Source organism: Arvicola amphibius, chromosome 1 (assembly GCF_903992535.2).
Source record: "Arvicola amphibius chromosome 1, mArvAmp1.2, whole genome shotgun sequence".
NCBI classification, from domain to species: domain Eukaryota; kingdom Metazoa; phylum Chordata; class Mammalia; order Rodentia; family Cricetidae; genus Arvicola; species Arvicola amphibius.
The window spans coordinates 106,693,352-106,706,558 of NC_052047.1; the positions used below are offsets into that span (position 1 = coordinate 106,693,352).

General features: G+C 41.2%; 1 protein-coding gene across 1 annotated transcript; it reads right to left on the reverse strand.

Moving 5' to 3' along the window:
• Positions 1 to 2,024: 2,024 nt before the first annotated feature.
• Positions 2,025 to 2,989, reverse strand: LOC119799718 (olfactory receptor 52N1-like). Its single transcript, XM_038309558.1, is given in 2 exon segments — positions 2,025 to 2,626; positions 2,629 to 2,989. Coding segments are annotated over 2 exon segments (963 nt in total).
• Positions 2,990 to 13,207: the final 10,218 nt, after the last annotated feature.

Below are 13,207 nucleotides of genomic sequence, written 5' to 3' on the forward strand. Positions count from 1 at the left end.
TTTGAGATTTTCTTGCTGTGAGTTTTTTTTAATTCCTTTCTATAAGACCTTTGCAATGGTATTATCCTCTTCTGAGATACGTTAAATATCACTTGTTCTTATCTATCATGTAATTTCTTAATGTTTTAAATCATCTTCTGTATCCTATTTCATACAAATACCTCTACTGTTTAACTAGTAAAACATATTCTCAGACATCTCTGAAAAAAATTGATCCTGAAAAACTATTTCAGAAAAGATAGGGTAATGATACTGAACAAACAATGAAAGATTCAAAATCCTGCATTGGTTGTAAAGTGTTCAATATTCATAATCCAAACTGACTAATATTTATATCATGATACCAATCCAAGAATTGTTTATTAGTTTTCAGTTATTATACTGAAATCTAAATAAATTCAAAGAGTCCAGAATTATAGCAAACAAAACTTTCATAAGAACATAAAAGGCAAACATATGGCATCCTGACATTGATGTCTTGGTAACAGTAACCTACTCATACAAACCTTGTGTTTTCCACATTACATTACACAACATATGTGGACCAGATGGCTCATAGACTGTCTGGAGAAGAAAAAGGGTTCAGATGCAATAAGCAAGTTAAATCCTTATTGTAATAACATAGTGATTAATAATCTACTTAAAGCCCAAGCACACCTTGGAGAAGAATCATCAGAAAGAACATTGCAAGCACGCACATGCGAACACAACATCTTTAAAAAAGCACACAGGGTAGGAATTAGATGAAGGAGATTTTGAACAGAGGAATTGTTTTCACTATGATCTTGTCCCCATTTTTATTATAATTTGTACAAATATGCAAATACAATCTGCACTAAGTTTAACATTCTGAAAAAAGCAAATATATACAATTCATAAATCATGCATAACTAGCGTAAGAGGTAAAAAGAAATGTTTCAAAGATTAGACAGTCATGGTATTGCTCAATTCATGCTATTAGAAACACAAATCAGATTGAAGTAAAGTATGTATGAAGAAAAAGTTCACAACATAACTAAAAGATTATTAATTTGTCATCAAGAACCAAATCTAAAATATCTCAGACATGTCCCTCCTTAGATGGTATCAAAGACAAACATGACCTTAATGTCTAATAACATAAATCAGTTTTCCTGCTCCTGAGTTTTATACAAATGAAAACATATCTTTCATGTCTTTCCTTCATGATTATATTTGGTTAATCCCAACGTATGTATTCAGTTAATTTGATATTGATAAATATTGCTATCACACCTGCCTCTAGACAGTATAAGTAATTATTCCATGATTTATATCTCTTAAAAGTTCTTTTCTTAGTGAGCATATGTATAAATTACAAATGAATATATAGCTGTTAAATTCAGGATTAGAAAACAGATAACACAGGACACAAGAATAAACTCCAAGTGATTTTGTGAACACAAAGTTGAGATGAAGAATAATAAGCACAAATATTGCTGAGGATAGGCACAAAATTGCCAGTTTTCAATATTTTTGAAGCAGCAAACTCTAAGCCCAGTAATCTAAGCACTGCTGTAACGTTTGTAAGATCATAGTCCAAGACAGGGAGACTGAAAGCAGTGAAAGCACAGAGAACTCAAGGGAAGCCATGTTGAATATGTCACATATGTGCCCTTAATGCAGTCAGACATGGGCTTTAAAGTTTCTTTTTGTTTGTTTTTTTAACCTAAAGCAGATTAAAGGTGTGATTCTCATGGGATGAGGACCACACCTCCCAGAAGGATCAGTTTCACCCCGCCAGACTGGAAGATTACATTTCCCAGAAACACCACAACGGACAGCCACGCCTACGCAGATTCTTATATATACCAGTGTTAAATCCATCTCCTTCCCTTTTTTTCCTCCCTCCCTTGACCAGCACTGTGGAGCACCCCCTTCCCTTAATAAACAATCCTCCCACGCACGTGGTCGCATCCTGGGTCTCCCTTCCTCCGGCTCCGTGATACACCCCATGCCGAAAAAGAAGAACAGCAAAAGGAACTATGACTTCTTAAAAGTGTCCATTAAATTTTATGAGAAGAATTTTCTTTCCCTTTAAACAAGAACCTAATGACACTGTCTCGTATCTGCTTGGTTTTCACTCCATACACAATAGGGTTCGTGGTGGGAGGCATGAGTAGATAGAGATTAGCCATAATGATGTGTACAGGGGGAGGAATGGTGTGCCATCCGAAACGGTGTGTAAAGAAGGTGAAGAAGGCTGGGACATAGGTGATGACGATGGCACAGATGTGGGCAGTGCAGGTGCTGAAGGCCTTCTGCCGAGCGTCTGCTGAGGACAGGCTGACCACTGCCCTCAGGATCATGGTGTAGGAGACAGTGATACACAGGATGTCAAAGCCCCCAATTAGGAGGGCAACCATTAGCCCATAAATGGCGTTGAGCTGAACATTGCCACATGATATTTTAGCAACAGACATGTGGTCACAGTAGGTGTGGGGGATGACATTACCCCTGCAGTATGGCAGGCACTTAGTGAGGAATGTGAAGGGGATAATGAGAATCACACCCCTAAGAAAAGTGAGCATCCCTGCCTTGGCAATGACCACATTAGTGAGAATAGTGGCATAGTGCAGTGGGTAACAGATGGCCACATATGGGTCTGGGCCATGAGCATTAGCACCCCGGACTCCATCCCAGTGAAAGTGTGCACAAAGAACATCTGGGCCAGGAAGGCCTTAAAGTCAATCTCCTTGAGATTGAACCACAATATGCAGAGAGTGTTGGGAAGAATGCTGCTGCACATGAGCATATCTGCGAAGGAAAGCAGGGCTAGGAAGATGTACATAGGTCTGTGTAAGGCCTCTTCTGAGTAGATAAGATACATGAGCCCAAAGTTTCCTGAAAGAGCGATGCTATACATGGTGAACAATGGGAAGGAGATCCACAAATGCACCTCTTCCAGACCAGGAATGCCATTGAGGAGAAATGACGCTGGAATAAGGCTGCTGCCATTTAGAGGTGACATAATGAGTGTTGGAAGTCCATGGTAAGGCAGTCCAGAATTGTAATTCCCTAAAGATCACAGACTATGCAATAAACATAATTTTCTTCCCCATAATGGCTGATTTGTCTTTTTTGTGGGTCCATCTCTGACTTATATGATCCCCCAAATTTTTGCATGTAGTAATACAGTTTGTATTTATGATTTTGGGGTTCAATATCCAGACGGTAAAGTCTGGTCCCCTGTATCTGGGTTGCATCATCTACTCCACAGACTACAGATAGACCAGCGCTATTGGAGCAGCTAGACTGGCAAAACATTTCCTGTGTTCCAGGCGTTACTCATCCACCTCATAGTGCCTGTTCTGTATTGAAATACCAGCAAACATCAGTGGCTCATATATCACTTTCAAAAGTTTTACTTTATAGTCATTCTGGCAATGATTTCAACTATGCATTACTTCAACTATTCCATTACAATGCGTAGAAAAATTAAATTACCTAGAATATAAACAATCTATTTGTACTAACGTATTTTTTAAATAAAAAACCAGAGCTATCTCATCCATTCTTCCACTGAAGGGCATCTAGGTTGTTTCCAGGATCTGGCTATTACAAATAATGCTGCTATGAACATAGATGAGCATATGCTTTTGTTGTATGATTGGGCATCTCTTGGGTAGATTCCCAATAGTGGAATTGCTGGGTCCTGGGGTAGGTTGATCCCGAATTTCCTGAGAAACCGCCACACTGCTTTCCAAAGTGGTTGCACAAGTGTGCATTCCCACCAGCAATGGATGAGTGTACCCCTTACCCCACAACCTCTCCAGCAAAGGTTATTATTGGTGTTTTGGATTTTAGCCAATCTGACAGGTGTAAGATGATATCTCAAAGTTGTTTTGATTTGCATTTCCCTGATAGCTAGGGAGGTTGAGCATGACCTTAAGTGTCTTTTGGCCATTCGAACTTCTTCTGTTGAGAATTCTCTGTTCAGTTCAGCGCCCCATTTTTTAATTGGGTTAATTGGCATTTTACCGTCTAGTCTCTTGAGTTCCTTATATATTTTAGAGATCAGACCTTTGTCAGTTGCAGGGTTGGTGAAGATCTTTTCCCAGTCAGTAGGCTGCCTTTGTGTCTTAGTGACAATGTCCTTTGCTTTACAGAAGCTGCTCAACTTCAGGAGGTCCCATTTATTCAATGTTGCCCTTAATGTCTGTGCAGCTGGGGTTATGCGCAGGAAACGGTTCCCTGAAGAATGGATGAAGAAACTGTGGAATATATACATGCTAGAATACTACTCAGCGGTAAAAAACAATGACATCTTGAATTTTGCAGGCAAATGGATGGAAATAGAAAACACTATTCTGAGTGAGGTAACCCAGACCCAAAAAGATGAACTCATAATCGGTTTCTAGCCATAATTAAAGGACATCGAGCCTATAAATTTGGGATCCTTGAGAAGATAATAAGAAGGTGAACTCCCAAAAAAAGATATAGTAATCCTCCTGGATATTGGAAGTAGACACGATCGCCAGGCAAAATTGGGAACTTGAGGGTTGGGCGAGACTGGGCCAAGGGAAGATGGGGAGAGAAAAATGTGAAGGGGAGAACGGGGGGAGCTCGGAGGAATGGGGTGCTTGGGATATAGGAAGGGTGGATATGGGAGCAGGGAAGCATATATCTTAATTTAAGGAGCTACCTGAGGGTTGTCAAGAGACTTGACACTAGAGGGGTTCCCAGGTTTCCAGGGAGACGCCCCCAGTTAGTTCCTTGGGCAGCTGAGGAGAGGGAGCCTGAAAAGGCCAGTTCCTATAGCCATACTGATGAATTTCTTGCATATCACCATAGAACCTCCACCTGACGATAGATGAAGAAAATGACAGAGCCCCACATTGGAGCACCGGACTGAGCTCCCAAGGTCCTGATGAGGAGCAGAAGGAGGGAGAACATGAGAAAGAAAGTCAGGACCGTGAGGGAACCTCCAGCTGGCGACAGATGGGGAAGGTGACTGAGCCCCATATTGGAGCACTGGACTGAGCTCCCAAGGTCCTGATGAGGAGCAGAAGGAGCGAGAACATGAGGGAGAAAGTCAGGAACGTGAGGGGTGCATTCACTCATGGAGACGGTGGGACAGAACTAATGGGAGATCACCAACTCCAGTTGGAATGGGACTGATGGATCATGCGACCAAACCCGTCTCTCTGAATGTGGCCAACAGCGGGGGCTGACTGAGAAGCAAAGGACATTGGCGCTGGGCTCTGATTCTTCTGCATGGACGGGCTCTGTGGGAGCCTTCTCAGCTTGGTCGATCACCTTCCTGGACCTGGGGGGATTTGGGAGGACCTTGGACTTAGCATAGAGTGGGGAAGCCTGATGGCTCCTTGGCCTTGAGAGGGAGGGAGGGGAGGTATGGGTGGAGGGGAGGGGAGGGAAGAGGGAGAAGGAGGGAAGGGGGAGGAGGAGCGGAGGGAGGGGGGAGGAGGGGGGAAGGAGATGGAAATTTTTAAATAAAAAAAAAATAAACCATGAGAAAAAAAAAAGAGAAAAAAAAAACCAGAGCTATCTCAAAAATAAAAAAAAGTATAGTAAAATACTACAAGTAATAAATTCCTTGCTAACCCTATGGCATGTCCGTCTACTTGATGGACTGAGGTAAAGAGATGACAATGAGTCACTGCTAGTACAGCTTCAGAAGCCAGTACTTGATTCCCATTGCCTGCTAGTCTAATGGACTCTAGAATCAATTGGATGAGAATGGAGATGACTTTTTATAACAAACCAAAGCAACTGACATAACAACATAGTGTTTTATTCTCTATCTGTATCACAACCTCACAGAACCATAGATTCCAATTTTTTTTCAGGTTATGTAATCAAGTGAAGATTTTGTTTGTAAAGTAGACATTGTGTCTTTGTACTCTGTAACAAAACAGCCTAGATATTAGGACCAGAGTTCACAAAATAATTATCCATAGCAAGAGAGGGGAACACTGGATATAATAGTATGCTTTCATAGAATCAAATTAAGTCATGGTCATAAGATGTATCCAGGTAGGAAACATGGAAATGGAGAAGTGGCCACATTGACCTAAATGTGTGGGTTGAAAGCAGTACCAACGAAACAGCTGCAATCATGGTAATGGTTATAGGTTCTTGGGGAAAGACATTGAAGGAAAGATAATAGACTCATTTCAAAATTATCAATTTTAAATTCATAGTATCTTTTGATAGATTGGGAGAGACCCACATGACATCCAAACAGATGGATATACTGTATGTGAACTAGAGGTTTATGAAATTTATTCTCCTTTCTTCACATTCATTATTTAATTTTATATAGTGTTTTCAAAAAATAAAGTCTGGGGAGATGAGTTATAGGTGCACTTTGATTTGAGAAATAATAAATATATTGTAACTATGGAATAGAAGCAGTTCTCTGAAAAGAAAGTCAGTATTAAAATAGAAAGTTGTGGAATAAAACTATATCATTCTTTTCTTTCATTACTTGCACAAAATATTCTTTTTCACATAACTGTTGTTGTTGTCCATATGTGCAGATTAGCCAACAGCTAATAACTCCTCCTGCTGGAGTTATGTTTTAGAAGTCAAAAGCCAAATGCTGAATTCAAAGTGAAAACTGAGCTTGTAGTGTGGGAATATAGCCTTTTAAGAGGGTCCACTGAGATTTTTCAAATGTTAGGAGATAAGACTCTCTAAAACTCACCCTCCTTCCTAACATGTATTAATTCTTTCACAATAAAAATACAACCCCAATGTAAAAATCTGATACTTACCCTAAAAATTAGTGATATTTTTCAAGAAGCCAAATATCCAAGGGTGAAATCTTATTCACATCTTTAGCATTCAGGAAAACAAAACCTACATTGAGACCTTCAGAGGCAGCAGCAGAAGGGACATGTTAGTTACTTATTCTTCTCCATCTTCCCTTTGCTCCTCTCCATGCATGTGAATTTGTGCATGAAGGCATGAGAGGGAAAGAGAGAGAGAGAAGCAGAGGGGGGAGGGAGGGGCTCTGAAGTGGGAGAGAAAAACACAATTGGTTCTGTCTCATTTTACTGTAACCTCCAAGGAAAGGTAATTTCCCATATCTATGGGTGTGTATGCCCTAAAATCAGCTATATCTGGATGCTAAGGACACTAGCTGAGCCATTGGGAATAGTCTGATAAACACTAAACACTTTTAATCTTCCATCACAGTCTAGAACTCCTAAGGGTATAATCTTTCCTAATTACAGCAGTGACTATAACTTTATATGTTCTTTTAAAATTTTAGTATATCACATGCAAAACTGATACATATATATGAGCACACACACACACACACACACACACACACACATTTGGGTTTTTGAGACAAACTTTCCCTGTGTAGCCCTGGCTATCCTGGAATTTTTTCTATAGATCAAGTAGCCCTCAAACCCAGAGATCCACCTGCCTCTGCATCCCGAGTGCTGGGATTAAAGGTATGTGCCACCAGAGCCTGACTTGACATTAAAATATTTTAAAATCAAGAAACCGAGTGTATACATGATGTATTTAGTGCCCTTGATAAATTTTCTATCATAAATTTCTATACATTTTTTGGGTTTATTTGGATGTACCATCATCATAGTGTCTATGAAAAGGGAGAATGTTTCTTCCCTATTTTAATGCCTTTTTCTTTCCTTTGTATAATGCTAGCATCTCTGTGCTGTGGGTATTTACCAGAAGTAGTGGTAAGAGATATCTTTGGTTTTGGTGACAAGGTGTGATGATTTGAATGAGAAATGTCCCCTAGTCTCAGATCTTTAAGCACTTTGTCCCCAAGTGATAGCACAGTTTGGGGAGACATAGGTGGTGCATCTTTGCTGGAGAAAGTGTGTCACTGGGGGCAGACTTTGAGATTGAAGGCCTTGGCCTCTTCTAATCATTTTTCCCTTTGTTCTTGAGAATGAGGAAGTGAGTTCTCAGCTTCCCATTCTTTCTTTCAAACCTGTTGCTTGCTTCTATAACTACCATCTCTCTGGAACCATAAGCCCAAATAAACTCCTCCTTCTAAAAATTGCTTCTAGCGATGGTATTTTCACAGAACAATAGAAAACTAAATAGCACATGTAAGTATAAGGAATCCTCCTGGAGGTATAGAAAACTGGTTCCAATGGGCATCTGAAGAGTTGGACGTATAATGAAGAAGCATAACCAGGTAATAAAACTACAACCACTTAAAACTAACTTATCTTGAATGTTGAAGGAATTGCTCTTGGCTAAATGTTTGCAGACACACATACCAGTTTGCAATGTGTTTATATGTTTATAAAATTCACTATTTTCAAGTACAACTCTGTATACATCCCAAATTTCCTGTTTTTGGTGCCCTGGTTATGCATAACTTTAGTTGAAACACCAAACTGTAGTGTTTATCATTTTCTGGCCTCTGTCTGTCTCTCTCCTCTTTGCTTCTGTGTGACTGTGTGTGTATATGAGCTGCATTCCTGTGAGACCAGGACACTTGGAGTTTTACAACAGCATGTGAAGGCCCTTGAAAGATGTTGGTTTGCTTCTTCCTGAATTTTTGTGACTTATGTATTTGAGACAGTGACTCATACTGGACTGGAAGCTCAATAGGTTGGCTACCCTGGCTGTCTAGCACACTCCTGTAACCACCTTATATCTGCTCTACTACCCTCGGTGAGGTCTGCCAGAGTGATGTTGTCTTAGTCAGGTTTCTATTGCTGTAAAGAGACACCATGACATGGCGACTTTTATGAAGAAAATATTTAATAAGTGAGGATTGCTTACAGTTTCAGAGGCTCGGGCCATTATCATCATAATGGGGAGCATGGCATTGTGTGGCAGACATGGTATTGGAGAGGTAGCTGAGAGTCCTATATCTTGTAGGCAATAGGAACTTGACTGACACACTCAGCGGTATCCTGAACATAGGAAACTTCAAAGTACGCCCTCACAATGACACTTCCTTCAAAAAGGCCATACCAACTCCAACAAAGCCACACCTCCTAATAGTGCCACTCCCTGTGGGATTATGGGGCCAATTACATTTAAACTACCACAGATGTCTATATCTTTAAGTGAGTGGTGGGTCCCAAACCTTACAACAGCACATATCTCTCAGGTTGGGCATCTCCTGCTTGACTCTCCTTTCAGGTAGGTCACAGTTCCCTGAGAGGTGCTGTAAACTGTGTTCTTTTCCTGGGATCTCATCCTGAGATCATTTCCTCTTCCAGATAAGCAGTTCTTTTGTCCCTGCCAACTTTCCTTCTGCTTCATGCTCTACCCTTCTCTTACCTTGCTAATGTAAAACTCATTTTCTGAGCTTACTTGTTATGGTTTTTTTCTCTGACCCTTTGGTAGGGCCTGTGTATCTGTTATTTACAGTCAGAGGAGTCCCATGTTTGCATTGGCTAGATAGCTGGAGAAGATACTAATGGATACTCTCAACCGGCTTCTAAAACTCTTAAAGGAAATTCCTTACAAATCCCAGGAGTTGAGGCCAGGCTTTAATGTAGCACAAATAATAAAAACCCAGAGATAGATATTAGGGTTCAACCTGAAAACCAAAAAAATAAAGCAGCCAAGCCAAAAGAGAAGTCTTACTTCTACTAAGGCTGAGCGACTACAGACTAAACAGACTAAACCTCTCTCTCTCTCATCCCATTTTCTATTCCCTCTAGTGCTGGAATTAAAGGCATGTGACTCCCTAGGACTGGGATAAAAGGTCTGAGCACCCACCACATGGATTTGTTTCTGTATTGATCTTGTGTAGGCCAGGGTGGACTGGAACTCACAGAGATCCATCTGACTCTATCTCCCAAATCCTGGGATTAAAGATGTATGCCAACATTGCCTCACCTCTAGTGGTTTTAGCCTTGCCTCTGGTCTTCAGGCAAGATTTATTTTCCAAAATACAAATAATACAACACTATGCTGTGGGTTCAGGCTCTATGGTGGCAAAGGTCATGATGTCAGGAATTCAGCTCAAGGTCAATATGGTCCTCAAGGGATCTTGTAGGATTTCAAAATAGAAACACACACACACAAACAAACACACACACACACACACACACACTACCATTTGTTTGGTGTGGTCTGTCTAAACCTTAATCTTGTTCGATCTCAGCCAAAAGCAAATGACTGCTGGAGGAATCGACCCAGGCTACACTAAATGTAAATTCAGGTAACGCTAGCCTACTATGACTTGATACCCTATTTTATGAAAAACACAAATCACCTCAGAATTTTTTTTTTTGATAATTTTAAACACAAGTATAGGACTTACATCATTTCTAGCCTTTCTTCAATGCTTTCTACTCCCATATTGTATTCTTCACACTGACTATTCCATGAACTATTAATTTTTCTAGAAGTCTCCTTCTTTTCTGAAACCATGATTTCAATACTATGATGGCTATTCTAAATTGTTGATTTCAGATTACACCTGGAATTAAGAAAAATGGAGTGCACACCTATGAGAGATTTTTTTGTATTACTTTAAATAGGACATATACTTCTTCTAATCCAGATTTCCAAGGGAGGAAGAAAAACCTTTAATCCAGATATTTTGAACTGGGAAAAAAATCAACCTCTAATCTGAGCCATGCCTTATGCTGGAAGCCTACATAGGGCCTTGAAAGAAAGAAATTTTATGCTTTATGTCTCATTACTAAGTCAATTTCTTCAGTGGTGTTAGAGACTGATTCTTCAGGATTTTGATCTGTATTGAAGACCAGATGAGACATCCAGCTTTGAGGGCTGAATAACTACTGGATTCTTGGACTTTCTATTCATAGCCAGTCATTGTTGGATTGCGTAGACCATGGTCTGTAAGTCATTTAAAAAAATAACCTCCCTCCTTAATTCATTCCGCAAGATCTGTTACTCTAGAGAACATCAATAAACTGCCTTCAATTTCCTATTGAATACAAAAAAATTTTCAGTTGAAAACCCACTGTGTGGTTTCTCCCACATTTACACTGAAATCAACAACCATTTAAAAAGAAAGAGGATCTCTATCTCTTTCTTCTTCCTTCCCTCTACTCCCCTTCCCACTCTGACTACCTTCATCGCTTCCTCCCATTTCCTCTACCCCTCCCACATCTCTATATTTACTCTTTGTGCCCATCCCACTTCCTGTTCCTTATGATCTATCTCCATCTTCATCCACTGGCCCTCCCCATCTGTGGGGACTGTTAAGAGTCTTGGCCTCCAACTGCTCTTCCCTGCTCTTTTCAGCTTCTGAGAGCTGTGTCAAAGTTGTTTACTAACCCTGTTCCTAAGCATTCATTGCCCTGGCCTTGACCGGCGGATGAGGCTATGGAGTCTTCCAACTGATGACCCATCTGGCTGGGTTAGGGATAAACACCTGTTGGTCCACCTGGCTGTGTTAGTTATAAAACCTCTGTGGTGCTGTTCAATAAAGGGCTTCTTTTACCAGCAACTAGAAAGGTGTATGTGTGTTTAATCCTGATGTCCTTTACTCGGGTTTCAGTTCCAGGCTGTGCCAACATGGCAAGTGGACGTCCCACCGAGATCCAAGAAAGAGGGATAGTGGACCGGGTTGTCCCGGGCCAGTAGGGACATATTGGGGAATCAAGATGGAAACTGCTTGCAGTAAGGTTTAAATATTCCAGACTGGGAACAAGCCAAGTCAGATTAAAAGGAGTATGTGTGTTTTCATCCCCAGAGATGCTCTGAGGGACACCCTCTAGAAGACTGGCAAGCAGGGAAGAAATAAAGAGGAGGTGGAAGGGTGAATTGAAGGCCTCAAAAAGATAAAATGTGTACAGATTTATGTTATTATGTTGATTGTGTTGTCTTGTGTTCTGGACTGGAGAAAGACATTTGATTCTGGGAACTGCTAAGAAAAGTAGTTTAACTTTAAAGTAAGGGCTTAAAGATTTGATGCTTTGGAATAGAGGTTCTGCTTTTATCTCCACAGAGGATGAGAACCCAAGGGACCCCTTGAAATGTTGCAGTAAAATACCACCAAGAATGCAACACCACTCCCCAGCTCAGCAGGAAGTAGCCAGACAGGTTGAGGATGCCCAAATTCCCTAAAAGATTGTTTTAGTGGGGCCCCTTCAGTAGTTCCAGAGCTGTGAGCCTGTTTCCCTGGGTTCTGCTCAGCTCCATGCACCAGTTTGGACCCAGAGCGAGTGTTTGTGTTTTGAAAAATAAAGCTTGCCTGAAGATCTGATTGCAGATCTAAACCACTAAATCCAGGGAGTGGTAGCACACACCTTTAATCCCAGGACTTGGCTAATTGAGGCAGCTGGATCAAGGCCACCCTGGACTACAGGAGATTGAATCTGTCTAAAAGAGAAACAGAGCTCACACAAAGTTGATCCCAGCCAGGACTTTAATCCCAGCACTAGGGAGGTGGAGAGAGGAGTGATAAGGCTGGGCAGAGAGAGGAATCTAAGGCAGGAGCTCAGTGTGCTCTGAGGTTTGGTAGAGACAGATGCTGTCTGGAGATAGAGTCAGAGGTGCAGTCTGAAGACAGGATCGCCCCTTTGGTCTGAGCATCAGTAGCGATAAAAGGTCTTTCTAGCGGCTGGCCGCTATGTTTCTCTCATCTCTCACCTTTCACCCCATAATATCTGACTTTGATTTTTATTCAGAAAAATTAGAATTCGTGCTACATGAAGACCCACAGACTTTTTCCCTCTAGAATGAGTCTGGAAAGAGAATTGCTGCCAATCTCCTGAGCACCCCTGCACCCACATACATACACACAGGTTGAGATGGTGGGTTGGGTGGGCGACACTGTCCCTTGTCCCGGTCTGTTGTGCACAGATGTAAAGCCTGCTTAATTGGTCCAGAACCAATTCGGGTTGGTAGTCTTCAGTGTCATTTGGTGGAACTGACAACAGGAAGGAGACTCTTGCACAACAGGCCTACTCGTCCTTGCTTTTACTAATGAGGTTTTAATGGTTTTGTTACAAGGAAAACCCAAGCTTAAGACACCTAGAAACATGGGCTCCAAAGAGATAAGACTTCAGAACTGCTTTTCATAAACCACACCCTAGACTGCCCCCTAGGCAATTAGAAGCTTGTAGGGGATTGGCTGATCCAGCAGGAATTAGTGGGTGTGATCAGAGGCTGAGACATAAAAGCAGGAGGCTTTAGGTGCCTTTCTTCCTTGCAGTGCTTCAGATGGAAATGTACCAGCTTTGTGCTCTCTGAGAAGACCCCAACAAGGTGTTTGGAAGCAGCCTCTGGAGAC